Here is a 27,469-nt window from a genome sequence, read left to right on the forward strand (position 1 = left end):
TGTAGAATGGGCATAATAATAGAAGGAATGTTGCGAGGGTTTAAAAAGAAGATACATGTAAAGCGTGTGGCACAATGTCTGGCACAGGGTAAAAGCCAGCAATGATTATAATTATCTGCCAACTTATAAGTGACCCTGTGTCACAGGCACATGGCAATTGGTAGCTACTGGGGCTGATTGGTTTGTCTTCTTTGGCCTCTGAGGATAAACTAGGGGTCGGTTGTATCTAGAATGGCGCCTGCTGAGCCCATCTTTCCCTAACTATGGGCAGGAGGGCCTTGTGACACCCCAGAGCCTCTCCTGTAGCACCTGTGTCCCCGAAGGCTCCAGGCTGTCGTCTGTAGATGGTAGCAAGTCCCAGACATCAGGAACAAGGGTGCCCAGGCTGACTGCACAGAGCCTCCTGATGAAGTGATCTGCTGGGGGGGCCCAGGCCGTGGCATTTTCCCCAGCCACCCCCCCCCCCCATAAGAATCGAGGAGGCTCCCAGATTCAGGATATGCTGCTCTCCTTTGTTTCTTTTTCCTCAAAACTTGGCCTGTCCTGGCATTTCGTTCCAGGGGAAACCTGTCATTAGATTCTGATTTTGACCACGCAGTGCCTGCCACCACTCAGGCACCAAGGGGACCAAGAGGGGTGGCCACAGCCCCTCACTGTACCACACATGTGGCTGGCACAGGGCCTGGGGACACTGGCAATTCCAGTTCGGTCCACTCAGGGGCTGGACGGGGCCTTGGTGGGAGTGTAGGAGAAAGTGTCCCAGCAGCTGGGCTCTGTCAGCCTCGTGGAGACGTGGTCCCTGCCGGCCAAGGAATGCTGGGTCTGAGTCGGGGATGAGGCTGCCTTGGAAGCACATCCCGGGCCCTGGAAGAATCCGAGCGCCCTGGGCAGCAGGCCCGACTGGGGACTTGGGGCCGGAATGCCAGGAACCGAAAGCTGGCCTGACTTCTGAGGCTTGTGGAGCTGGCTCTCCAGAGGCCTAGCTGCCTCCAAGATACAGCCGCCAAGCTTCTGCCCAGGCGGTGCCTTCCCCTCCTCCCCAGCGCTGCCCTCTTCAGCCTTGCTCTGTGCCTCAGCAACCCCCCCCGCCCCCCCCCCCCCCCGCCAGGGCTGCACAGTGTGGCCCGTGCTGATTTTCTTCTCTTCTCTCCAGCTAGAATCTGGTTAAAGTAATAAAAATGATAGCAGCAGGATCACCAGTGATAACAACTACCATTTCTCGAGAGACTTCCGTCTGCCACGGACATGCCAGGGGCGCTACGGTCGTTATTTCATTGAGTCTTTGTGCTACTTAATGAACGTAGCCGGTAAAGCTGGCCCTTCTTTGGAGTTACAAGGACGTTTCTGTCCGCTTCTTGTGTTTATTCCTCGGATGTGCTCGGTGTGTGCCTGGTGCAGTTCTAGGTATGTGTCCGGAGTTAGGTGCTGTTCCTCTCTGCATGTTCCAGACAAGGATCCGAGGCACGGAGTGGTCAGTTCATGGGTGGACCTGGGATTTCGGCTCCAGCGGGCAGGCTCTGACCGTCGGCCGTGCTGTGTGCCTCAGAAAAGATTTCCATGGCCTGACATTTTCAGAGACAGGTCCCCATCAGAGTTTTCCATTTTCACTCCGTTCCGTGACAAGCTGGGTACAGATTGCAGTTAGTTGAAGACGCTTGTGAGTAGAGTCTGGTTAGCCAAGGCGTTGGGCCATGGGCGAACAAATAAGGATCTTCTTCAAGGGTTTTTTCCTGTTTGCCAAAGCTCGGGTCACGGAGCCACAGAGGTATCTCCTTGCTTCAGAGGGAGTGATGGGTGTCTGCCCGCCTCCCCACCCATCCCCAGCCAGGGGTCAGTTAGTTCTGCTTAGTCTCTGAGGACCACCCATGCCACACGTCAGATCCAGGATGGAGATCTTTGGGCCGGAGGATTGAAAATAGGCCGTATCCTCTGTTCAGACTCTTAAAGCCAGAGACTTCTCAGTCTCCCAGGGGCCACTGTTATCTATACCCAGCCCTTGGTGGGAAAGGGGGACATTCTGGTCTGCCTAGAACCCTGGGATTAAAGAGGAAAGTCCCACCTGTCAAGCCTGACTCCTTCATAAAGTAGGAATCCTCTCCAGTAAATCCCGTACAGAAGGCCACCCAGCCTCCGCTTGACTACCTCCTGTGACAGGGAGCTCATTATCCTGAGTCGCCTCTTCCTTTGTTGGAAGGCTTCAGCTCCCGGAAGGATAGAGACTCTCGGCCCTCCCGGCTGTGAGTCCTGCTGTGCCTTCAGGAGACACCCAGAATTGGCTTTCTTCATCTGCTGAAGGGTGTGAAGGCAGGAAGCTGGCCTCTCCCACCATCTCTCACAGGTCATCTAGAGCCCTCAGCTGCTCCTTGAGTTCTTAACCTCTCCCATTGTGTTAACAGTTTTACTGCTCTGAAGCTGTGTGCCCTGGAGTAAGTTACTTAGCGTCTCTGAGTCTGAGTCTACGTCTCACAGTCTGCGAGATTTTATCTTAATATAAAATAGTCAGAGTCCTTACCTTAGACTTCTTGGCTGTGGTAAATGAGTTTATGCATATAAAGTACTTCATACAGGGCTTGCTGAGTAAATAAATATCGGCTCTAATTATGCAGTCATCTTTCTGGTCGTCCCCAGACCAAGCCTTCTCAAACTTGAATGCGTATATGAATTACGTGGGTTTCATGTAAGCGTGCAGATTCTGATTTAGTAGGTCAGGCGAGGCCCGAGACTCTGCCTGACAACTTCCCAGACTGTGTGGAGACTGCTGGCCCTCAGCCCACTCTTTGAATAGCAAGGCTAGTGTAGTCACGTCTTCTTTATGAATGCAACTTCGTCTTCCAGGTAGGAAAACTAGATACCCTGTTCCAGTGATGCCGGAATCACCACCTCCCGTGATATAGATGCAATACTTGTAGTAATGCAACCTAACGTTGTATTACTTAGAGGGGGGGAGAGTACCATGTTGGATAACAAGGTAACCTTTGTCCTCTGGCTTCCAGTCTGAACCAGTGATTTATGGAAAAATTGTCCTGTGGTTTGCATTTATCCTTCATGGATCTGAAGGAACCTGAGGATCTTTGAGGGACGTGCCCCGCCTCTGGAATTCTCTCTGCTCCTGAACCTGGGACGTATCGTCTGACTAGCCAAAGCTGGTCAGTGAAGGGAGTTTCTCAGGGTCCCGTAGAGCAGAGCTCCTCACGACAGGGGTGGCCGGCTCAGGCGGGTCATGAGTGAGGCATCCTGGTGTGGGTGACGGGTCGGTGCCCTGCTGCTAATGGGATTCCAGAACGTCCTGGTAACTTCCGCACACGGAGAGGACCACCTACACCTCTTTGTAGTTTCACTGCTCAGTTCATTCAACTTCCATAATAGAGAAACTGATTTTTCTTAAAGCTTTAAATGCTGATTTCAAGTTGAATTCCCATAAACAAGTGGGACAGAGAATACAACTTTAGAATGGCAGGCCAGATCCCCTAACAGCAGATACATTGGTTATCAACTTATCAGTGCACGTACCATTCAACTCCTTCCAAAGCTGTGGTGGTACTGTAACTTTAACCTGTGTTTCTTGGTGCCTTATCTGACTCTTCTGGACTGTGATCTGCTCTGGGCCGAAAGGAAGTGGCAGTCCAGCCTGGTGGTTAGATCCAGCACAGCCTGGGGCACCAGGTGGCTTGGGTTTGAATCCCAGCGCTGCCATTTCTTAGCCACTTGGTCACATTTCTTAACTGCTTTGTGCCTCAGTTTCCTCATCTGTAGAACGGGGACAATACCAACGTCTGCCTCGTAGTTGTTGTCACCATGAAAGGAGCTCATAAACGCAAAGTGCTTCGGATGGTGTCTGGCCCATGGTGCCGCACAATGTTTGGTGTCCTCCTGTTACGTTGTGATCTCATTGTGGTGAAATCTAGCATTTCCCAGAACCTGACATCACAGGATCTTGATTGTTGACTAGCTTATTCCTGGTGAGTCTTGGGTCTGGCGGCTTTTGCCAAGATGATTCAAAGTCAAGCTCTTGTTCTTCCAGCTAAGCTGCCTTCCCCCCTTCCCCCACTACTTAGAAAAGTACTTACTGTAGAAAATTTCCATCGTATACAAAAGTATAGAGAATATGGAAATGAATTCCCTTGAAACAATTAGCCAGATAGAACAACTAATCAACTTTCTTGACTTTTTTTTATTAGAGAAAGAGAGAGAGAGAGAGAGAGAGAGAGAGGGCACAAGTGGGGGAGAGGGGCAGAGACGGAAAGAGGGGGGCGAATCTCTGTTCAGTGTGGAGCTCGACGCGGGTCTTGATCCTGCAACCCTGAGGTCATTGCCTGAACCCAAATCAAGAGTTGGATGCTCAACCAACTGAACCACGCAGGCGCCCCTCTTGACATCTTTTTTAAGTGTTAAACTTCACTTGTGGCATCATAGAGCTTTTTAAGCCTATGTCGTCCTCTTAGGTTTTCTTACTTATTTAAACTTAAAAATTTTTTTTTAATTTTTATTTTATTGTGGTAAGAACAGTTAATATAAGGTATACCTTCTTAACAAATTAAAAAAATTTTTTTAAACGTTTATTTAGTTTAGAGAGAGAGAGAGACAGAGCATAAGTGGTAGGGGCAGAGAGAGAGAGAGAAACACAGGATCCGAAGCAGGCTCCAGCTCTGAGCTGTCAGCACAGAGCCCGACATGGGGCTCAAACCCACGAACCGTGAGATCATGAACTGAGCTGAAGTCAGACGCTTACCTGACTGAGCCACCCAGGCACCCTCCCTCCCCGCCCCCTGCCTTAACAAAATTTCAAGCATACAATACAATATTGTTGACTATCGATCCAATGTTGTACAACAGATCTGTAGGCTAATTCACTGACTTAACTGACACTTTATGCCAATTGAATGGCAGCTTCCTATAACTTTTTCCCCCAGTCCCTGGCAACCACCATTCTGCTCTTCGAGTCAATGAATTTGCCCATTTTAGATACCTCACATAAGGGGAATCATGCAGTATTTGTCCTTCTGTAACTGGCTTGTTTCACATAGCATCATGTCCTCGAGATTCATCCATGTTGCTGGATATTGCAGAATTTCCTTCCTTTTTAAGGCTGAATAATATTCTTTTGTATGTGTATACTATGTTTTCTTTATCCATTCATTTATTGATGGAAATTTAGGTTGTTTCTATATGTTGGCTATTGTGCATAGTGTTGCAGTGAAAATGGGAGTGCTAATATATCTTCAGTATCCTCATATATTTAAAATGCTCAAAGAAGATGGGGTGCCTGGGTGGCTCAGTTAGTTGAGCGTCGGACTCTTCAGGTCATGATCCCGGGTCATGGGATCTAGCCCCACGTTGGGCTCTGCGCTGAGCATAGAGCCTGCTTAAGATTCTCTCTCTCTCTTCTTCTTCTTCTTCTTCTTCTGCCCCTTTCCCCTACTCACACATGCTCTCTCTCTAAAAAAAGAAGAAAAAAAATAAAATAAAATAAAGTGCTCAGAAAAGAAAACTGCCAACCAAGATTACTATACCCAGCAAAATTGTCCTCTAGAAATGAAAGAGAGGTAAAGTCTTTCCCAAACAAACAATAGCTGGGATCAGGGGGACACCAGACCTGCCTTATAGGAACGCGGAAAAGGAGTTCTTCAAGTTGCATTCAATAGCAATGCAATAGCATAAGAAAGTATAAAACTCCTTAGTAAAAATGTACAAATACAGAATACTGTAATGGCAGTGGGTAAATCATTTTGAATTCTATGAAAGTTATAACACAAAAATATGAAAAATAGCTATAAAAATGTGTTAATAGATAGACAATGGATGTAAATAGGTGTAATTTGTGTAAATAGATGTAAATTGTGACAACAGTCACCTAAAGTTTGGCTGGGAGGGAGAAGTAGGTGTTGAATTTCTTCATGAAATTGAACTCAAGCTGTTAGCAGCTCAGACTACACTGTTAGGACTATGAGATACTTTATGTAAGCCCCATGGCAATCACAGAGAAAATTTTAAAATGGCACAAAAGAGAAACAGAAAGAAATCAAAGCACGTCAGTCCAAAAAAAATCACAAAACACAGAGGAAGACAGCAAGAGGGGGAAAGATGGACAGAAGAACTATAAGAATTAACAGACGACAATGAAAAAAATGGCACTAGCGAATCCTTCCCTGTCAAGAATTAAAGGCAAATGGATTAAATTCCCCAATCAAAAGACCCAGAGTGGCTAAATGGATTTAAGAAAATAACCGGATTATGTGCTGCCTACAAGAAACTCAGGGGGTTTTGTTTTTGTTTGGGTTTGTGTTTCTGAGGTCCAGCATGCTCCGTATGGAAGTCCCGTGTGGCCAGCACTCCCAGCTCATTCCACTGGCCCAGTGGAATATCCGCCTTTGGCATGAGAGGTCCAGTGCGGCCTCGGAAGAGGCCCAGTCCTTTCCAGGACTCTTGGGCTCAACTTCGTCTCCCATATCAATCCTTCTGTGCTTATTTTTATTTATTAAGCAAACATTTATGTGGGGCTTCTGATAAGCCAGGCACTAAGTGCTTTGCAAATATTGCTTTAATCATCACAGCAACTCCAGGAGGTTGATAATATCATTTCCCTGCAATACAAAGGAGGAAACTGAGGCACAGAGGAGTTAACAGCTGGAAGGTGACAGAACCAGGTGGTCTGGGGCAGAAGCTGGGCCCCACCCCACTCAGCGATGCTTCAGGCTCCTTGTGGTGCAGTTATGAGCTCATGGCCATTAGGACTCAACCTATTGTAAAATTAGCCCGCTATTCATTATTTTTGGAGATGCACATTGTCAAGCTGAGGCTGCTGGGGTCCTTCCTGGGGTGTTTCATGCAGGTATGTGTCTGCTGTTTCTCAGTCTTCGAGCCACGCATCACTTTCTGTCTGGGGTCACCGCAGCACTCCTGGAGCAGGGTGTTGGGGCTGAGAGACTGACCTGTGAGACTGATCCAGAATCTGATTGAGGGACATGTTCAAATCTCATAAATCTTTCCTTTGCTCCTGAGACAGACAGTCCTGAGAGACTGACCTGACTGGTGGCTTTGCGAGTGGTGACGGTCCTATGAAGTGGCCTAAAAAGAGCAGAGGAAGGATGGAGGTCCGGGCCTTGCTGAATTGACCCTACCATGAGGCCATGGAATCATGTCCTGCTGTAGCAGGAAAGCCTTTGGAGACATCCTCTTGACTCCTCTCTTTATACAAATGGGGAAACTGAGGCAGAATATGACGTTCCCAGGCCAGCGTTTTTTTTTCCTGCCATAACCGTTTGTGTCCCGGTGAGCAGGACTGGGAAAGTAGGGCAAAACAACAGGGATCTGAGTTGGTTGGAAAGAGGGAGCCATTGAAGGCTGCAGAGCAGGGGAGGGATCCCGTGGAAATAAAGAAGTAGTGTGCCATCCGGATTAGGGTGTGAGCCAAGGAGCTAGTCGGCAAAACATTTTCCAGGTAGCTGACCTCAGCCTAGGAGCCCGGCAGAACCAAGAAATGAGGCGGGCGAGGCCGCCCTGGGGTAGGCCGGGAGAGCTGTGTGGGCGGGGGCCCGGCAACCCAAGGGGACGCTGTCTGCTCACGAGTAGAACAACCCGGGCTGTGTGTGGGATGTCATGGCCTCAGTTTCGGGTTGGAGAGGCCCTTTGCACCTGCCCAATTTGCATTCTGGGCAGCGACTTGGCCGCCGCTGAGGACAGCTGGCTGAGGCTGCAGGGAGACGCCGGGCCTGTGTTTTGAGCAGGAGCCAGGGCTGGATTCTGGAACAGGCAGTCGGCCCAGGTCCAGTCCACACTGGCCCCTGATCAATGAAAACTGTCGTAGGGCCAGCACATTGCCGCCGTCACCGCCTGCGGGCCGCTGGGCTGGGCGGGGCCTCCCAGGGCTGCGGTCCCCAGAGCCCTTGGCTCTGAGAACATTATCAGCGTGTCCTGGCCTGCCAGGGGGCGGGTCCCACCCCTGCCCCATGCCCTCCCTGCTCCGTGATTCATAGCCCCGTTCATCCCTGCTTGCCATCTCACCCACGACGGTCCCGTCGACACACGGAAGAAACACGAGACCTGCAGACAGGAGGCAAAAGGAGAGTTAGCTGTTTACTTTTTTGGCTTATGTTTTACGCCTTCCAGGCACTGTGCCAGGTCAGTAGGGCCTTCAGTAGTGAAGAAATGTGGGGTCCCTGTCCTCTATGCGCTTGTCTAGCCATGTGGGGAGACTGGCGATCCACAAGTAGTCGTACAGAGCGCCGAGGGCTGCAATGAGGGCATCCCAGGTGGTGGGGGGGGACACAGAGTGGGGGGCCATGCCGAGTCTGGGGGGTCCTGGGCTGGCTTCTCCAGGAGGGAACCTTAAAGCTGAGCTGGAAGAGAAGGAACGAGGTGGCAGCTAGGAGGAGAGAATAGTGGGAGTGGCCTGGGCAGAGGGCAGTGATGGGGAGACAGGGTGGAAGGCATTGACCACGGGGGTGGGTGCAGGTGGGCAAGGTCAGTTGTAGGTAGGGCTACTGCCGGCCCATTTACCCATGACACTCCTAGTCACTCCTGTTGTCCTGGCCTGGTTATTAATAGCTCCCCCATTCACTCTCAAAAGTGACCTGGTTTGGGCAGAAAACTGTGTGGCTATGGACACAGATACAGTTACTAGTATCCTCGTTTTACAGACGAGGAAACTGAGGGTCCCAGAGGCTCGAGGAAGTAGGGCAAGGCCCTGGAATGGGACAGAGCTGGGATGGGATCAGGGCCTGTCTGACTTGAAAGCCCAGGCTTTCCCATAATCCCATGCCACCTGCCACAGTGAAGTGTAAAGTTAGAGACACAAGCAACTGAAATATTTGCTGAGCGTGACTCCACACAGCATCGTGCCAGGGTTGGTGGATGGCGTCAGAGGAGGCCGGATTGAGCAGCACTCATTCAGGGGCCTGTGACGGAAAACAAGCTCTAAGTAAACTGGTCTAAGTAAAAAGGGGTGATTTAGTGGTTCATGTAATTGAAAAGTCGAGGGAGAGGACTAGCTTCAGGCATAGTTTGATCCAGGCACTCAGTGTTGTCAGGACCCATTTTCCACTATTTCACCTCCTGGTTCTGTTTTCTTTTGTGTTGGCTTTTTTCTTAGACAGAATCTCTCTGTAAAGAGGTAAAATGTTTTCTTCAGGGTCAGATTCCCACCCTCACATCTCATTAATGTCAGCAGAAAAAGAGAAGCTGTCAAAGAGAAGCATCTCTTTGACCCAAGCTCGGGTCATGTGTCTGGCCTTGACCAATCGCTGTGACCAGGGATGTGCAGAGTTCTCACTGATCGGGCCTGGAACATGTGCCCACCCTTCTGGTTAGGGGGACAAATCAACCCTGTCCATACCTCATGAGTGAAAGTGGTGGAGGGCTAGGATTTCTAGGTAATATATAGAACAGCTAGTTTTATGAATTTCAGATAAACACCATTTTTTTCCATAAGTATATCCCAAATGCTGCATGAGTGCATCTGAGATTCAGATTTGAGTGTCCCGTGTTTTTATTTGTGAAGTCTGGCAAGCCTGTGGAGGGGTGGCTCTCCAGGGAAAATCAAGGTGTTACCAAAAGAAGGAGAAATGGATGTTGGGGGGATGGGGCGGGGAGTTGTTTGTCCAAATCACAGGTGCTCACTACGGAGACAAAGAGAGGGATAAAAAGCTTTCCTTCAGCCTTGGATTTCTCCCGAAGGTACATCTGTGAATCTAGCCCCAAGAGCTATGGACGTTCAGTGAGAGAAGTCCCTGGAGGATGAAGTGCTCAGGAAGGGCTCCCTGTACTTGAGTTAGGCCCCAGAGATGGAGAGAGGCGTATATTGAAATGGGGGTGGGGTGAGTGGTGGGTGGGAGAAAATGTCTGTTTCTGTCTGCCAGTGAGACCTGAGTCCCGGCATGGGATGCCTGGCTCCTCATGTTGCTGGACTGGCCGTGGGGTGATCCCTTTGTCTGAGACTAACCAACCTGCTGGTCGGCCTGTCTGCTCCCTGTGAATTCACCAAACGTGTCCAGATTCCTGCAATCAACTGGTAGTTCAGTGAAGAGCCATCAGGTACCACAGAAGCAGAGCCTGAGACAAGGATCATGTGCAAGTGATTCATGAAGGATGTTCTCCCAGGGCAGATCAGGAAGGAAGGGGAGAAAGCACAGCAAAGGGAAGGCAAGCTATGTGCAATTTCAGGAAAAATCTTGGTCTGAGCCTTAACCTGCAAGGAGCTCTGGAAGGTAACTTCTGGCTCAGAGTTGGCCCGCACTGGAGGTGAGGAAGCGGGGCTCAGGGCCACCTGGCGGAAGGCGGGATTGCGGCGGCGGGGGGGGGGGGGGGGGGGGGGGGGGGCAGTTCTCTGAAGTCTTCTGAAGATGCCTCTCAGGTGTGGGCCGCCGGTGGGGAAAGCTTCCTGAAGGTGGGTGTGGGTAGCATGCGGAAAAGGCAAGGGATCGAAATAGGGGCCATAGTCAAAGTGTCTCGAGAAGTTGGAGAAACCTGTGCACTGCGAGCACTTCAAGGGTCTCCCGATGCGAATCGGCTGCGACGTTTGAGAAATCCCGCAGTGAGGAACCTGGGATCCTCCCCAAACTGCACGAGCCATAGAGCCCTGCCTGTGGGGACACCAGTCTGAGTCTGCACTTGCTGACCCGGGGCACCCGCTCCCTGCCTTCTGGTGGAGTGGAGGGGCTCTGCTTTTTATTTCTGGCCCCTGTGGGGGGGACTGACTTTTGTTGGCTCTTGCGGCCCGCTTTGAGTGTTCTGGATCCTGATTGTGGCTGTGCCACGCTTTGCGACTGGGGGCAAGCGCTATCTCCTTTTGAGGCCTGAGTTTCCCCATGTGTCCTCCGAGAGGTTCTTAACCTGAAACGTTCGCAGAAAGGTTCAGCGTGCAGTTTTGTTTGTGTGGCATTTTCCTGGGGGGCCAGTCTTCAGGGGGTCTGGACCTTCCCTCAGGTCAGAACCCCTGCACGAGGGCTCGGGTGTGGCCCGGATGCCTGCGGTCTGAGGGGCTGCCTGTACACGTCTGCAGGCCACTCTTCCTCTGCGTCCGGGAACACGCCAGATGTCGTGTGTCAGGAGCCCTGGCCTTCCTCTCGGGGGTCTAGGTTCCTCCCGACTGTACTGCGTGTTCCTGCCTCCCCTTTCACAGCCTAAAAGCCTTCTCGTCTATAAGGGGGTGAGCGCTCCTTCTTGACCTCTTAGGGTACAGGGTGAGTCAGACGACCCGGGGACTGCAGTGGGACAAGGTGCGATGGACACAGTCACTGCTGTGAATGCTCTCTTGTCCCCAGGTCGAAGTGCGTCCTTAGAACTTGGATGCCAGCCAAGGCTTAGCACCTCCTAGGCTTCCCTGGGCTTCCGGCGGGACCACTGTGGCGGCAGGGGTCCCTGGTATGACCCGTAGGAGCAGACAGCCACCTTTCGGATTCCTACAACCCCTCCCCACCTTAAAAAAAAAAAAAAGATTTGGCTTGCCTGAGAATGGAAATAGTAGAATTTGATGTGCAGCCATCGGGGTCGGGAGAGAGAGAGCTGCCCTCCCCCGCTCCCAGCGACAGCCCAGTTTTATATGCTCAGCTGGCCTCTTGCCATTTCTGGAATCAAAGCCTGTCTGCATTACATGACCACAAAGAAGGGTCTGGCCAGCGCCCCCGGCTTCCTACGCACCCACAGCCAAGAGCATTGGGAAACAGTCGGGTTCCCGGAGGGTTCTCTTCGTGGGCTGTGCACGTGGTGGGGCCGTGGGAGGGGGCCGTGGGATCTGGGGTGCAGAGAAGCCTGGTACTCCTCCTTCCCTCCCAGATGGGATCTGGAAACCACCCATTTCACTGGAAAGTTTCAGACCACACCACCTGGCGGCAGACTTCTGTTTGCGAATCCTTCTTGAACCGCCGTGGGCCCCCAGTTACGTTTGCTTGCGTGTGTCTTCTTCAAAACGCTTCCCATCATTTCTGATTGTAGAAGTAGTCGTGCACGTTCACAGCAAGCAATTGGACAATGTTGCATCCGGCGCCCAGGCCCAACCTCTGGGACCATTTGCTGCCGCTCTTTCCAAAGGCGCCTGTGTACCGCTGTGCGTGGAAAACGCATGCGGATAATCTTCGTGGATGCGATCGTATTCTCTCCGCTCTGTGGCGACTGTTTGCCTCTCTCAGGAAAATGCGGGGAATGTTTTTCTGGGTCCATAAACTTAGAACCGCATTTAGTTGTTTGACACATATTCGTGGAGCGCCTCCTCTGTCGGGCAGTACTTGGTACGCCAGATGGTGATAAGTGCCCCAGAGGAAACTAAGGCAGAGAAGGGGTGAGGGAAGGCGGCGGGGGGTGGGGTGGGGGCTGCCATCTAAATAGAGGGGTTTGGGAGACCTCACCCAGGTGATGAGGTGAGCCAAAACCTGAAGGAGGGGAGGAGGAGAGGATATGTGGGAATAGAGTTTCAGGCGGTGGGAACGGCATGTACAAAGGTCCTGAGGTGGGAGTGTGCCCAACAGGTCTACAGCAAGGAGGTAAGGGTGGCTGGGGCAGAATGCATGAAAGGGAGTAACAGCAGGTCAGGTAGATGATGGGGTAGACAGGCTGGGTGAGGCTTTGTAGGGCATTAGGAGGACTTTGGAGAATAGAGGGGGAAGGGCAGAGACTAAGAAATGGTGGCCATCGTCCCAGTGAGAGAGGATGACCTCTCTCCCTGGCTTGGCGTGCACCTTAGGTGTGGAGGAGGTGAGGGCGCGTTGGGTTCGAGGTACGTTTTGCAGGCAGAGCCGGCAGGATGTTGTAGGGACTTGGCGGAAGGGTTGAAAGGGCAGCGGCAGGCTGACCCCTGCGCTGCTGGCCTGAGGAACAGGAAGGAGGGTGATGCCCTGGTTGGGTGCAGGGAGGAAATCAGGGAGGCCGGCGGGAGTCAGTTTGGACGCGTGAAGTCGGAGATGCCTGTGGAACAGCTTGGTGAGTGTGGCGTGGGCTGTGAAGCCACATCGTTCCCTTTAGCACAACAGCTTTAGAAAGCTCAGTGTCTTTTGAGTATAAGACTATTGCGCGTTCTTGGTTAAAAAAGAGAGAAAGAGGAGGGGAGGGGACGGGAGCGGGGGAGAGAGGACAAACCCAGAGAGTCCAGAAAGCTGGGCAACTGAAGGGGACGGCTCCCCGGCTGCCCATGCCTGCTCCCCAAGGGTAGCCACTGTTACATGCAAAGCATAGCATGTCCTTCCAGAAGTGTTCTGGAGAATATGCCTCTTTTGTTTCGGAGCACAACAGGATTGGCCCCTCGGCGGTCCTCACCTGCTCTCCCACCGGCCGGCGCCTGGGACCCTGGGAGCCTGGGTTCCCGAGCAGTGCCGCCTGGGACCCTGGGAGCCTGGGTTCCCGAGCAGTGCCGCTAACCCTTCCTTTCTTCCATGTCCACCTTCTTATGGGACATTCAAGGCACATCTGTGTCATAGGCCCATTTTATAGGTACGGACTTGGAGACTGACAGGCACAGATCTGGTGGCACATGAACAGTTAAGATTCCAAATGAACTGAGTCCTCGGGGAGACCAGACGTGCGACCCTTGATTCTGCCCAAGAGCGACATGGGGGGGGCGGTTGGGGGTCAGCAGTCATGCTCGTTGGGGCCCCGGGGACAGGACTTCACGAGTGGGCAGTCAGCATTTGAGGGTAGAGGGCTCCCCAGGCCGCAGAAACAGCCCAGACAGGGGTCGGGAGACCCCAAGGTGGGGTCCAGCCTGTGAGGGGCCTAGGGAGAGGCCCTGGGAGCAGGGCTGTGGCAGGAGAGGGAGGCCTGGCAGGGGCAGACATCGGAGGGGCAGAACGACGGCTTCTGCAAGAGCTTTAGGGCAGACGGGGTGGCCTGAGTGTGTCCATGCGTGTGCACATGTCCAAGAGAGGAGAAACGAGAAGCCAAAGCCCCTCACTCCTGAGGCTGAGAGAAACACGCTTCCCCAGGTCCCCAGGCCACACAGGGCTCCTGGCCGGGCCGACCTCTGCCCCGGGCGGGGTGCACATCCTTTCCCGCAACAAGGTGACCCCCCGTCTATGGGGGCGCCGCTCTCCGGGCGACAGATGACAGTGCTGTCAGTCACCAGCAGCCTGGCTCGCGGCCACCCTGCTCAGCAGGGCGCACCCGCTGGCCCCTGGCAGCAGACCCGGGCCCTGTCCCAGGGCCAGGAGCCGCTGGCAGAGAGTGCCCCAGCTGCTCAGCGATCCGAGGCGCCCCACAGCCCCCTCGGCCTCTCCTGTTATCAGCGCTCGGCTGCGTGGTGTGGCAGGCCGGCCGTGTGGCGGGCCAGTGGCGGGCAGCTCCGTGGCGTAGCAGGGTCAGCAGCGTGGCTGGCCGTGGGCCGGGCAGGGGGCGGAGGGAGGCAGAGACTGAGAAGCGCTGAGCGTCAGCCGCCAGCTGGAGCTGGAGGCCCGTGGGTGGCTGAGGTGCTCCCGGGTCCGGCTTTGATCAGCTGTGGGGCCTCCCTGAAGGCGGCGGGGGGTAGACAAGAGGACGGGAGGGTGGGGAGTGAAGGACAGGGGCCCCTGAGAGCAGAGAGGGAACAGCTGCGTGATGGCACGCTGGCCACCCGGTGGGTGTGCCGGGCCCTTTACACACGCAGTCTCCTCTCCCCTTCTAAGTGGTCCTGCTGGGCGGCTGCTGTCACTTCCCTGTTGAGATGGAGAAACCGAGGCACCGACGGGGAAATCGTTTGTATGAGGTCACACGGTATAAAGCAGAGGGGCCAGGGCTCAAGTCGGACCCTCCTGTGAGTCACTTGACTTCTCCAACCTCCTGGCCGCAGGGGGTAACAATGGCACCCGGCTCTCAGGGCCGTTGGGAGCGGTTAGCGAGGCCCCTGATGTGCTGGCAGAGCAGACCTCTTGGCACACGTCAGGCGCTTGCGAAAGAAATGCTGGTAATTATTATCATTGAGTCCTTTATGTTCCTGACCTCAGTTACTCCCACGCCCTGACAAGCCCATCGGATCCTGGTTTCCACTGTAGAAACTCCTTTGAACTGCCATCTAGTAGGAAAATTCCCGTCACACCAACAGCAGACCCTTGAGGCCCCACGTCCCGCCCAGCCCCGGACAGTCTGCCTCGCGTTGGGTCACCTCCTCCTGAGAGCTCTGAAGTCCCAAAGACTGGAGAGCAAGGCAGGTCCTGGGTAATGCCAAGCTCTGCTGTCTTCTCTTGGCATCAGTTATTTTAATCTGTGCCTAGGATTCATGGTCCCCGGACACCCACTCTAGAGGAGGGCCTGTCCCGGGCGGGAGGAGAGGCCGCTGGGCCGTGAGAGCATTCCTGCTTCTGTCCTCGTCTGGTGCTTGTCTTATGTGGTGTCTCTTCCCCCCCTCCCCCACCCCCTCCCACCTGTCCAGGGAACCAGCCTGATCACTGGGGGTGGGGGAGGGGGCAGAGGACTTCAGCTCTGGGCTCTTGAAACCTTGTAGTTCCCCAGGTGTGATCTGCGTTCTGCTGGGGGGATGGGGCTTGAGACAGGTCGGCAGACGGCTTGTATTTTCATGGTTCTGCATTTGTTTCACGTGGATTCTATTTTTGACGACCCCTACCATAACTCGGAGATCATACCCACGATTTCACGGATCTTATTGGTAACACTAGGTTTTAAAGAGAGAGAGAGAGAGGGCCAATTTAAAGAAAAACATGAAGTACTCTTGGTCGCCCAGGTGGGACCCAGTTCCGGGGGCATTTGGGATGATGGCAGGTGGAGGCTGGCAGCTTGCTGGGGTGACAGCCCAGGAAGTGGACCTTGCTGGCCCGTTGCCGCCTATGGCCAGCTGTGTCTCCAGGACACGGGACTGGGCAAAGCCATCTTCGGAGGTTATTTGCACCCTGTAGCGTCTAGGGCCTGAGGCTCGGAGGAAGTAGGGATGTGGTGGCCCCAGGGCCAGGCCCCGGGTTGGAAGTCCTTCCTGCTCGGCTCTGCCATCCCAACCCATGCCCACCACCGTCCACCTTCCTGATAAGTGTTCCCTCAAGTCCAGAAAGCCGGCTCAGGCTGGAGTCCCTGGGATGTGGGGGGCAGAGGCTGGGATGTGCCAATGGGAACAGAGGGATTATATCTTGAGCAGATAAAAACAGTCGGGGAGAAATCCAAGGAATTTTAATTACCGCTGCACATCTTCAGAGTCTTGAAGGCCTGGTCCTTGTAGGCCAGACATGCAGGCCAGCTCTGGGAATTGAGGCAGGCCACTTCTGCTCAGCCTCCCCGCCCTTCTCCAGCTGGGGGTACGCGTGGAGGTGCCCCCCTGCTTAGCAGGTGGCGGCAGCTTCCTCCCTCTGGCCTCCGAGCTTGGCCGGGATCTTGGGCTCTGGTTTTAGGGGGGCTGTAATGTGGTTCTGAAGGTTCCGGGGGTCAGCTTTCAATGGCAAAGCAGCAGAAGCCCACCGTGAATTGCCGTAAGCGACAAGGGCAGCTCAGTGGCTTCTGTAACTGTCCCCTCCCCCAGGAAGCACAGGCGAGGGTGTATCTGGCCCCAAGGTTCATCCCACAGATACTTGCTGTTTACTATATATCAGGCACTGTTCTAGACCCAGTTGCCTGCGCTTGGGGAGCTGACTTCTAGAAACGACTTGGCCTAGGGCCTTGGACCAAGTGCCCTCCCCTGGGCACTGGTCTCTCTCTCTGTCCCTTTGTGAGTTCGCTTCTGGGGTATGCTGTCACAAGCAGCTGGAGATGAGATTATACACAGCCTTGGCACCGGAGAAGACTTCTTTCCTGCCAGCCGCTGTGAGAAGCATCCCCAGGGGGAGGGCTCTGAGTTCGCTTAGCTGGGGGACAGGTGCTGGGCAGGCGGAGCCTGGAGCCCCCAGTGGGGGATACATGGCCATGGGAGGCTGCATTGTCCTCAGGGGAATGTCGGAGGGCTCTGCCCCACATGTCATTTGTTTGAGAAGAGGTGCTGTGTCTTTCTGGAAGGAGGAATAAGTCTGTTTCCCTCCCATCCTCGGGGAGGAGGGAACCCCCAGTCCCTCCTGGCCTGTCACCGGAGCCGGGGCCCCAGGAACCTTCCCACCCCCGGCCCTTCACCAGTGGTTACCTTTCAGCCCTGGGTTGCACGTTGCGTAGGTTGGGGTGGAGTGGGGAATTCCCCCAAGTTTTGACCTGCCATTCTGGTGGGTAGAGTGACTCTCAGGGACAGAAGTAACAAAGGTCCACAGGTTAAAGTGCACGTTGTAGATGGGGACATTGAGGCCCTGAAAGTGGATGGCCATGGCTTTCCTTCCACTCCTGATTCCTGCTGGGTAGGGGGACTGGAGCCCCAGAAGATCTCTTCTCAAGGGGACCATGAGCATCATCCGGCACCCCCCACCCCCACCCCATTCTAGAGACAAGGGGCCCGGGGCCGGGAGGGTTCTAACCCCAGCTCTGCCACTTTCTCTCCTTAAGTGACCTTGGACCAGTCCCTTAATTTCCTGGCTGAGCTCCAAGTCCTTCTTGTAAAGTGGGTTATTGTGTGGGGTTTTATTAAATTAGATTTTAGTGGTGCAAGTGATACCTGAATATACTCATCTCAAAAATTAGACTGCTTCTGAGAAAGTTGAAGTTTCTCATTCTCCATCTCTCTTGTCCCTCCCTCCTGGGGGTAACCATGGGGATACGTGGACGTTTGGTCTGGTATTTTCTTAGATGTACAGGTGCATTATACCCTTAACACTACTGAACTTAAACGTGCCTCCTTGCTGCTCTCATGAGAATGTCATCCGGGGGTGGACCCTGGGGCGTTGAACCACTGGACGTTAGGTTTTTGCAGGAATAAAATGTAAGGATGTTCTAAGCACGTGGCAAAAGAAGGGCACTACAGAAGGAGAAGAAAAGCTCAAGTGTAGTGTATCCCGCTATGTGTATTTTGTCTCCCTTTTCTCGTTGACTTTCTTTACATCTAAATCCCCATTTTACAGAAGAGCAAGGTGGGAGCCGGAGTGGTTAAGCAAGGCGTCTGCGGCCACTCAGCTGCTGAGGGTGGGCCGGCAGGGGCCCGGGCTCCCAGGTTCGGCCGGGTTCCGGGGACAGAGCATCCCTGCCCTGGACGGCCTGCCTGCCCGCGGCGGCGCCGGTTCCCCAGGCACGCCTGGCCGGCCTGCGTCTGTACGGTGTGCTGGGAAGAGGCAGCTTGCCAGAAATTTCCTGGGGCAGCTCCAGGGCGGACTACTTGGATCTAAGGGTTACTAGGTGGCTGGGTCGTGCCCCCCACCCTTCTCTTTCCCTGGCATGTCCCAACCCTGTGCATTCTTGGAATCTATAAGTTGTGCCGTGTTCTGTGGGCACCAGGAGTTTTCTTTGAAACCCGTGGCACCAACATCTGTTAGCTCTTAGAGAACAGAAAGATTGGCAAAGGACTGCCGGGGCAGGCGGTGGGGGAAGATATTAAGCTCAGGAGTATGAGTCTCAAAGACAAAGAGGAAAAACCCTAACCGAACTCCAGCCCGCTCCCAAGCCCTGCTTTGATGTGGTTTCCCGTCCCCGGAGGCCTTATAAGGCCTCATGCCTGCAATTCTGGACTCTGGGTTGGTGTTGGCTGCACTTAGCGCCCGGAGGAGCTGGCCTCTCTTCCTGGGGCCCGGCGTGGGGCAGAGGAACAGCGGTGCTGGGACGTGGGAGGGGGAGGGGGCTCTGGGTCCTGTGGCCTGAAAGGCCACCAAGCCTGACCGCTGAGCAGGGGGCAGCCTGGCATCAGGCTAGGTGCGACAGGAGGCCTGGGGGTCCAGAGAGGCCTTTGATCAGAACTTAGAGCCTCGTCTGAGGCCGACTGTCCTGAGGGTCAGAGGAGAAAGGGCCTGGGACCAGGGGCCAGAATGATGGCTGAGTAGACAAAGCAGCAGTGAAGGGAAATCACTGCATCCCAAGCCCCATACTGGGGCTTCTTACGGGGGGGCAGTGAAGGGTGTGGGCTCTGGAGCCAGGCAGCCTGCCTTCCATCCCGGCTCTGACACTGACTAGCTGTGTGACCTTAGGCAAGTCACTTAACCTCTCTGTGCCTCAGTTTTCTCACCTGCGAAGTGGGGACAATAATGGTATTACCTCAAAGGATTGCCCTGAGGATTAAATGCGAAGCGTTAAAAACATTATGCAGGGTAGGAGGGTGTTTCCCAGTGTCTTTGAGGGCACGTTGGGTCTGGTGAGACTTTGAGCTTCTCTGAGCAAAGTTCTGGTAGCCATTTGACAATCAGAGTAGAAGAAGAAGTAGGAAACAGTAACTACCGGTCTCATGAGCCTCAATCGTATCCGGTGTAACGTGAAACACTTTACCTGCACGTGAAACACTTTACCTGCCATGGCTTACTTAACCCTCACAACCCGCCCTGAGGCATCATGAGTGCTATCATCCCTGTGTACACGTGGGGAGGCCGAGAAAGTTCCCTCACCCAAATGATGCATCTTGTGTGAAGCAGAGCTGGGATTTGAACCAGGGTCTGACCCATTCCAGTACTGTGCCTTGCACCTGCTGCACTGGGGCTCCCAGCGGGGCTCGCGGCCGTCGAGGGGTCTGAGCGCCTTCCTGAAGGGTGGTCCTGAGGGCCTGGCCCCAAACCTCGCAGGCGGGCCTCCCGGCCAGGGCCCTGCCAAGTCCCAGACCTGGCGGGGAGGAGCCGTGGGCCCTTCTAGTCGCGCAGGACAAACAGGAGTACTTGTTCACCACCCACGGAGCCACTAGCCAGCCTGTTTTTCTTACACTTCTTTAAGTGTGATCCGTGGTCCCTGGCAAGTGCCCAGACTCTTGGCTGCCTCCGTCCCCGTGCCCACAGGAGCCCTGATTCCACTGCATAAGCCCAAGCCAGGCATGGCTCCAATCTTAGCTGATGATCCAGAGCCACTCGCCTGGCCCCTTGGGGCCTCCTCACTTAAATCCAGGGCTGTTGGGAACCCCATTCTCTGGAGGTTCTTGTGAGGAGTCTGTCAGTCAGTGCCTCATACACCAGGAGCACTTGGTAAATGATGCAAGTGGCTGTCATTACCATTATGTCCTGTCTCCTATGTCCCTGGAGGGTTGAGGGTGCTTTCTTCGTAGAAAAAATAATAATAACAGTTTTAACTCTGAGTTTACAAATTGCAGATCATTTTTATGAGTGTTTATTCCTTGAGAGATAGAAAGCGCGGAGCCGTGGCAAAGATCGAGGGAGATGATACACTCATAAGGTGCCTCGCACGGTGCCTGGCACTTAGGAGACGTGCGAGAAGGTCAGCTGTCCTATCGTTGCTGTGGTTCATCATTGTGCCCATTTTACAGAGAAACAGACTGAGGTCCCAAGAAGGCAGTGGCTGGCCAATGCCAGCCCGGTCCAAGGGCGAGGGAGGCAAGGGAGCCAGGACGTGATCCTGTGTCTGGCTCCACACTGCATTGCCTCTAGCTTAGCGATTCAAAGCTTGAAGACCACAGACACTGCACGGCACTGGCCCCGGGCCGCCTGGCTCAGCGGATGAAATGAACGTTTGCCAATGTCGAGCTTCTGTAACTGCACAGTATGTCAGTGGACCGTGGCGCAGAGGAGCTCTCACAGGGTTATACAGAGCAGGGTAAGGTTTAGCAGGAAGAGGCCGACCCCGGAGCTTGCCAGAAGCCTGCTTTAATATGCAGAGATGTGTCTTTACTGTGTCAGAGAGCTTCGTCCTCACAGCAGACAGTCTCAGAGTGCGTGATACACACTGTGAGGCATCGTTATCGGGGTTCCAGACGGCTGCTTTGTTGGGAGTGACGTTGGGAGTCCTTAAACTCCTCCAAGTCTGCCAATAAGAAGACACGTGCGCTCAAAAGTATGGGTCTGGCAGGTCCTGTCTGCCTTGCCTGCAGCGGTCAGGGTGGCAGGCTAAGGTCAGCACTGAGCCCCCCGCTTTCCAGAAGAGCCGAGCGTGAAGCGGGCTGTTGACTCCCTTGAAGACCGTCAGCTGCTCCTGTGAGGAAGTGCTCCTTTATGGGGAGATGGCATCCGTCTTCCTCTGGCATGAAAGATGGGCTCTAATTGGCTGCCGGAGCGTCCCAGCCGTCTAATGATGCCACCTGAGTGCGTCCCTTCCCTGTCACCAGCTCCCTGCTTCCCTGTCAACTCCAGCGCCGTTAACACAAACAGCCAGTTTACAAGCCCGGGAAGTGTTCGGTGATTATGATAATTGGCGGAGGAGGAGGGAGAAGCCATCCTCTCTCCAGGAATCAAGCAGCCTGGTTTTGAAGTCAGTGGGACCCCGGGAGTCTGAGTGGCCACATTTTCACCACCCGTAGGAAAGAGTGTGTGACGCCCCCGAACGATCTGAAAGGAGAGAGAGAGGAGAACACCGGCCCTGATCCATAAAATGTCAGCTGTTGATCCTTTAAAAAAAAAAAAAAGAAAAGAAAAGAAAAGAAGAGGCTTAGCTCCAGCTGTGTCCAGTTGATAAGATCAGATATACAAAGCATTATTTTTGTTTGGTTAATCAAAGCAAGCCCTGGTTTTTCTGTTAAGGATCTGAGGTGCAGGATTTTTTTTTTCCTTCTAATTTTTCAACGAGAAGGGTACGTTCTCTTTTTCTTGCTCTTTGCCCGCCCCCCATTTTTTTTTTTTTCAAAAAGAGAAGTTGGTGACAGCTGCTGAGTTTGGGCTTTTTTATTGCTTGTCATTTTGTGGTTCGAGAAATGCTGCCGTAGCATTGTTGTGGCATCTAAAGAGATAAGGCGGTATAACTTCTCAAACCTTGTCTCTCCCCCAGAAGAGGAGCATTTCCCAAAGTGGGTTCCTCGGAACACGAATCCCATGTGATGCTTGTGTAAAACAAAACTCCACGGTCTAAATAGGAGGAAAATTGGGGAACGTAGCCTCAGTTACTACTTGGATACTCACAGTGTCCATTACCGTCGTAAATTCTTCAGTACGGGATCTTGCATAACTTTAGAACAATCTTTTTAGATCACAGAACTCTTACGGGCAGAATACCAAAAAATGCAGAAGGCAGTCTGGCAAATGCCGGCCCTGCTTCTTCCGTATCTAGAGTCGTCCTGCAAGGGTGGGGTGAGATAGGTCGTACCTTTGTCGACATCCCAGAAATTTCCCAGCCTGTGGACCAACCAAAGTCCCCTGGCCAACTTGACCACATCTGAATGACAGCCTGAGCAGGCTGGTTGGGACCAACTCTGCCATATGGGATAAGCTGCCAGGCATCCTCAAGGATGCCACCAGGCAAGGCATGTGCCAGGATCAGGCTGGTTTCTGGCAGGTGTGTGCACGGGGGAGATGTGGCAGGCCTGTCTGAAGATCAGCCCGAGCCAAAGCATGAAGGTTTCTGAATGTGATGCTGAAGAGTTGGGGTTTAAGTTAAGGGTAGTAGAGACCTCCCCTTGGGCACTCCAGGCCCTCTTTGTAAACCCATGGAGACGGCCCGCCCGGGACCCTCTGCTGGAGAAGGGTTCAAACTGAGATCCCTTCTCGGGGCCCACAGGGTCGGCTTGCTGGAGTCGAGTTGACTCCAAGGTGTAGATGAGAGACATTTTCTCATCTTGTCTCTGTCTTTTTCCGGGGTGGAGGGTGGAACTTCCTTTCTGAGGGAGAAGTGTGGTCGGGTATAGTATTTTATAGTGAGCTGAGAAAAAGTTACTTCCTGAAAAGCATGGTGATAATTCACTTTTCAAGTGTGATAGGATCCACCTCAGTTGACCTAAATTCCCATTGGAAGAATTAGAGCAGGATCCCTGCTTCCTTGTGACCAGCTGGGCACACCTTCATGACGTCCCAACACCAGGCTCCTACCTGACTCTGTCCAATTCTTGCTTAATGTCCCTGCTTTGTCTTCCTCTAGGAGCTCGTGGGTGAAATTTTCAGAGAAACGCTCAGTGAGGAGGAAGAGGAAGGCTTTCGGCTAGAAGGTACTGGAATCCATTGCTCTCTTCTTCCCAGGGTGCAGTGAGATGGGGAAGGGGCCGTCTAGTCTACCGTGTGCCCTGTGTGCCCTCTGGAAAATCTGCAGACCAGGCGGAGGACTGGACCCTGTCAGTGGGGGTGAGTGGGGGTGAGAGGCAAGAAGGGAATATCGCCCTTCACAGGTCCAAGCCCAGAGTGGAGCCAGGCTCCCGAGGCTCACATCCTGGCTCTGCTCTGTATTGGCTGTGGAGCCTTGGACAGGTTGTTGGAGCTCAGCTTTCCCATTGGGGGGTGATCACAGTAGCGGCTCATTGGCCCCTCAAACTGTGTTCGGCACGTAGCTGATCTATTTCCCCATTTGTCATTCACGTCGCTCAGCTGGAGCACATACCGATGGTGCCCCACTGGCCGCTCTCCGCTCACTCCTGTCTTTGTTCAAGGGGAAGCACCTGTTGGGGAAAGGAGGCGGACACTGGAGCACCGACTTGACTTTGGGCAAGGCACACCACCTTTCTGAGCCTTAGTTTCCACACTCACAGAACAGGAATGAGAGCCTTCTCCCTGCTGGACTCCCTGAGTTGATGCAAAGCATAGGTGGCATTGATTGGAAAGCATTTGCGAAGCGGGATAGCGTTTCCGTTTTACGCTCAGAATCCGAGAAGAGAATCACTGCACTGGGGAAGCCTTAGGATGGTAGGGGCCTCGCTGTTGAGGTGAGGACAGGCAACTTGTAGGAGAGCTGAGGGTCTTAGGGGGATCTAGGCCTTGGGCCCCTGTAGAGCCTTGAGAGGAGAGCAGACAGTGCCAAGGGTTTCTCAAGGGGAGCCTGGGCCAGGCCTGAGGACTGTGGCCACATCCAGCTTGATAGCTGTCATAAGCATAGGGTCCCCCTGCTCAGCCCCAGGCCTGCTGCATCCAATCTGCACTGTAAGAGACTCCCCAGGTGACTTGTGCACTTTGAGAAGCACTGTTTTAAGAGATCCACCCAGTTGCCCAGGAGCCGGAGGCAGGCTGGGACCCAGGTATCTATCAGACTCAAATATGAGCAGGTCCTGAACCAAGGGTGGGGAGTCCCATGGATGGAAGGCTTTGTGAAGGCTTGGGGGTGTTTCCCTTGAGCGTGCTTGCTTGCAGATCTGGTGGCTGCACGCAGGGGCTCTACAGCTCTTATCCTGTCATGCCCTGGCTCCCCTCAAGCCTCAGCTGTCATCTTTGGTTCCATGGAGAGAGATGTCAGGAGTTGGTGCCAAGAGATCTGGGGAGTCAGATAAGGGTGTGCAGGGTGTAAGCCCTTAGGGATTGAGCTGATCCCGGACATTGATTACAGGGGCATCAGCCCTCATTCCTGTTAGGTATTCATTTGCTCATTCGCACCATAACTCATTAGTAAGTTCATTCTCTTGTTCATCTATCCCTCCATCTGTTCCATCCATCGCCCATTCACTACCCATCCAACCACCACTCATCTGTCTGTCCCTTCGTTGCCCTGTCACTCACCCACCCACTGGTCACGCCCCATCCATCCATCCATCCATCCATCCATTGCCTTTTCATTCTCCTCTCTACTCTCCTGTCACCCGCCCACCAGCCAGCCAGCTCAGCCACCCATAATCCATCCTCCACCCGTGGATGGATTCAATCATCCCTTCATCCACGGAACCATCATCCTCCAATCATCATCTATCTGTCTTTCTATCCATCATTTGTTGAGCCTCTAGTTACTGCTCAAAACAAGGCAGTTCTCTGTCCATTGAGGCTCAGTTTGAAACCATGTAACTGATTTCAAGTGAAGTGTCTTTGCCTTCAATCAGACATGAAATGGCCCGCCCATGGAATCCACTTCCCCCTGATGCCTGCATTCAGAGCATGCGTGCTGTTATAATGAAGTAGAAGGAACGTTGGCCCTGGCTCCCCTCCCAGCTCTGGTAGTGACCTGCTGTGGATCGTGGCCAGGTCCCTCCGCTCTGGGCCCCCCTTGCCCTCTGTAACATGATGAGTGGGGATGTGGAACCGGACTCTGTGGGTGCACGGAGGCTGTGGGCTCCTTGCAGGGAGAACGAACCCCTGAGACACGGGGAGGGCGACACTTACAAACACTGGTTGATGGATGGGGGATGAATATGAGGTGCCTGGGGGTCCCAGCTCCCGTTGGGGGAAAGGGTGTGAGGTTGGCATCATTCAGTCTGACCCCATGCCCCCCCCCCCCCCCGCCCCCTGCCCCAGCTGCATTCCTGGCCTTGAAGGGCAGCCTGGGCACCTTGCTCATTACTGATGATGTCTAGGCACATTGGTGCCACCACTGATGAGGGAGGGGGCTCAGGCCACTCTCCTGCCTCAGTTTCCCAACTAAGGGTCGGACTAAGTTGTCGGCGGTCAAGCTTTTTGGCCTCTTCTTCAAACCAAAGCTGACGCGGAAGCAGAAAATACAAAACACATCAGGTTGCAGAAAGATGCAGCATGTCACAGTATGTTTTGTGTGAAAAAGGGCACGACACAGCACTCCGTATTTCCTTGCACATGTGCGTGTGTACCGCGTGCATATTACGGGGTGGCTGGAGGCCTCGACACACAAAGACAGTAGCTCCTCTTGGGCGTGGGAGGAGGATACTAAAATCAGAAAGTGGGCACAAAGAGGACGATAGTGATGAATGTTCAAACTTTCACAAGGAGGATGGATTGAGAGACGAGCCACAGGATTAAAAAGCGAGAGCACTGTGTAGATGAAGCAGTTAAGAACGAGACTGCTCTGGTGTGCGCCTGGGCTGCCCGCGTGGCCCTGGGACTCCTTGGGAGGATGCTGGGCCCGTGACTTCCTGTGGTGCCACGGTCGCCCTCGGCGCAGAGGCCTGAGGCCGCACCCCCCAGAATGGGGGGACGTGGCCACAGTAAGAGCAGGTGCTGCTGAGTCCCCGAGAAGCATCCACCTGGCCTGGGGACATCCCTCTGTGCTACCCGGCCAAGGGAGAGCACGCCGAATCCTGACTCTCTCCTTTGTCTTCCTGTTGGCCAAGTTCATTGCCTCTTGGCGGGCTGGAGGGCTGTTTAAGGGAGAAAAAAGGCCATCTGAGGCGTGAAGATAAAAAGAAGTCTTTTAGCCATCCCAGGAGAGGACGGCTTTAGCTCCTGCGTTGTTATGTAAAGCCGGCCCTAATCCAGCATCTTAACCGCCTTAACTGGCCAGCTGGGAGCTCGCGGGATGGCAGATTAAGTCTGGGCTTGGTGCGAGGCTTCCGAGCTCCTTTTGAACTGTGGAGAGAACAGAGTAAACATCAAAAGTCCCAAGCCAGGAGAGCTGGCTGGGCGTGGCAGGGGCGGACACGAGGCTGGCTTTCCAGGGGAGAAGGGGAGAGGGACCCTCCCTCTGCTGGCCCGGCTGGGGTCTGAGCATGGGCGGCCAGCCCCACTCATCACTCCAGTACCCACCTGGCTTCCCCACCTCCCCAGCTGGGCCGTAGGACAGGCGGTGGCGGCCTGTGGCTTGTGGCCTGAGGTGCAAACGGGTGCCACCCTTGTTTGGCTGACCTGTGTCACCCTGAATGGCCCCGGAAGAGCTGTGTTTGGGGGTGTCCTCACCACTCGGCATAGGATGCAGCTTCCTCTCTAGGTCCCCTCTCTCCCTTCCACCTGGGGCTGTCCCCCTCCCTCCCATGCCTTGACTCACTTCTGCCCCTCCCCCTCTAGTATCTGCCCATTGAGTCTAACACCGAGTCTGTTTCCTGTCTTCCGACCTCCACTTGGGGATGAAGGCAGGCAAAGAGTAACCTGCCTGGCATCTATGGAGAGCTGACTTCACAGAACGCCCATCAAGGAACCCTCAGGATGAGTGAAGTCAGGAGGCCCCTCCCCTTGGGGCCCAGGTCCTCCCTCCAGGACCCAGGGCTGCTGGGCGGGGGTGGGGGTGGGGGGTGGGGTGGGGGGGAGTGGGTGGTGAGGCCTCCCTCCGCGCAGCCTGGGTCTGGCCTGATGGGGCCTATGGGATCCCCACTTCCCCAGCCTGAGGCTGTGGTAGAGTAGCTAGTCCTGCCCAGCAGGGCTGTGGTGTTGGGATTGAGGCCCTGGGGTCTGAGTGGCCCCACTGTGAGCTTAGGACCTGCCTGACTCTGGATGGGCCCCGAAGTTTGTCTCACCCCCACCCCCTCGGAACCCAGGGGAAGTACCTTCCTATCTTTATTTGGACCTTTTGGGAATTTGCAAGTCGGGCCCCAGAGCAGCCGGGCTTTAAACCACAACTCACTGGGTGACCTGGGGTGAATCCCTTCACTTCTCTGTTCTGCATTTTCCTTGTCGGGGGGGGGGGGGGGTAATCATTAGCACTTCTTCTTCAGGGCTCCCGTGAAGACCGTGAGGTCATTTATGTAAGCCCAGAGAACGGCCCTGGTGCGGAGTAAGTGCCCGGTGTCTGTGAGCTGTCATGAGTCTTATTGTTTTATGGGTCTTTTCTTGAAAGGGAGCCAACTGGTGTTTATAATTATTTACCAGTCCAGATCAAAGAAGACCTATTTTCAAAGTTTCTTTAATCCTATTAGCATCTCTGAATGTCTCCTTCTTCTCCCAGCGCCTGACATAGAGTCTGGCATGCTGTAAGTGCTCAATAAATACTCACTGGAAGAATGAAGTCAACAGCGTGAAGTCAGACAGTCCCCTCCCTTGGGCCACCCAGGCAGGTCCTGTGTACT

The 27,469-nt window shown here is 53.9% G+C and overlaps 1 protein-coding gene across 1 annotated transcript in view; it reads left to right on the forward strand.

The window, feature by feature from the left end:
• Positions 1-27,469, forward strand: part of NKD1 (NKD inhibitor of WNT signaling pathway 1) — an 82,015-nt gene that overhangs the window by 31,894 nt on the left and 22,652 nt on the right. The window contains exon 4 of the mRNA XM_042969316.1: positions 22,732-22,798. Within this exon, the coding sequence (XP_042825250.1) occupies positions 22,732-22,798 (67 nt within the window). The remainder of the gene's footprint in view (positions 1-22,731; positions 22,799-27,469) is intronic.

The sequence above is a fragment of the Panthera tigris genome, chromosome E2, assembly GCF_018350195.1.
Source record: "Panthera tigris isolate Pti1 chromosome E2, P.tigris_Pti1_mat1.1, whole genome shotgun sequence".
Classification (NCBI taxonomy): domain Eukaryota; kingdom Metazoa; phylum Chordata; class Mammalia; order Carnivora; family Felidae; genus Panthera; species Panthera tigris.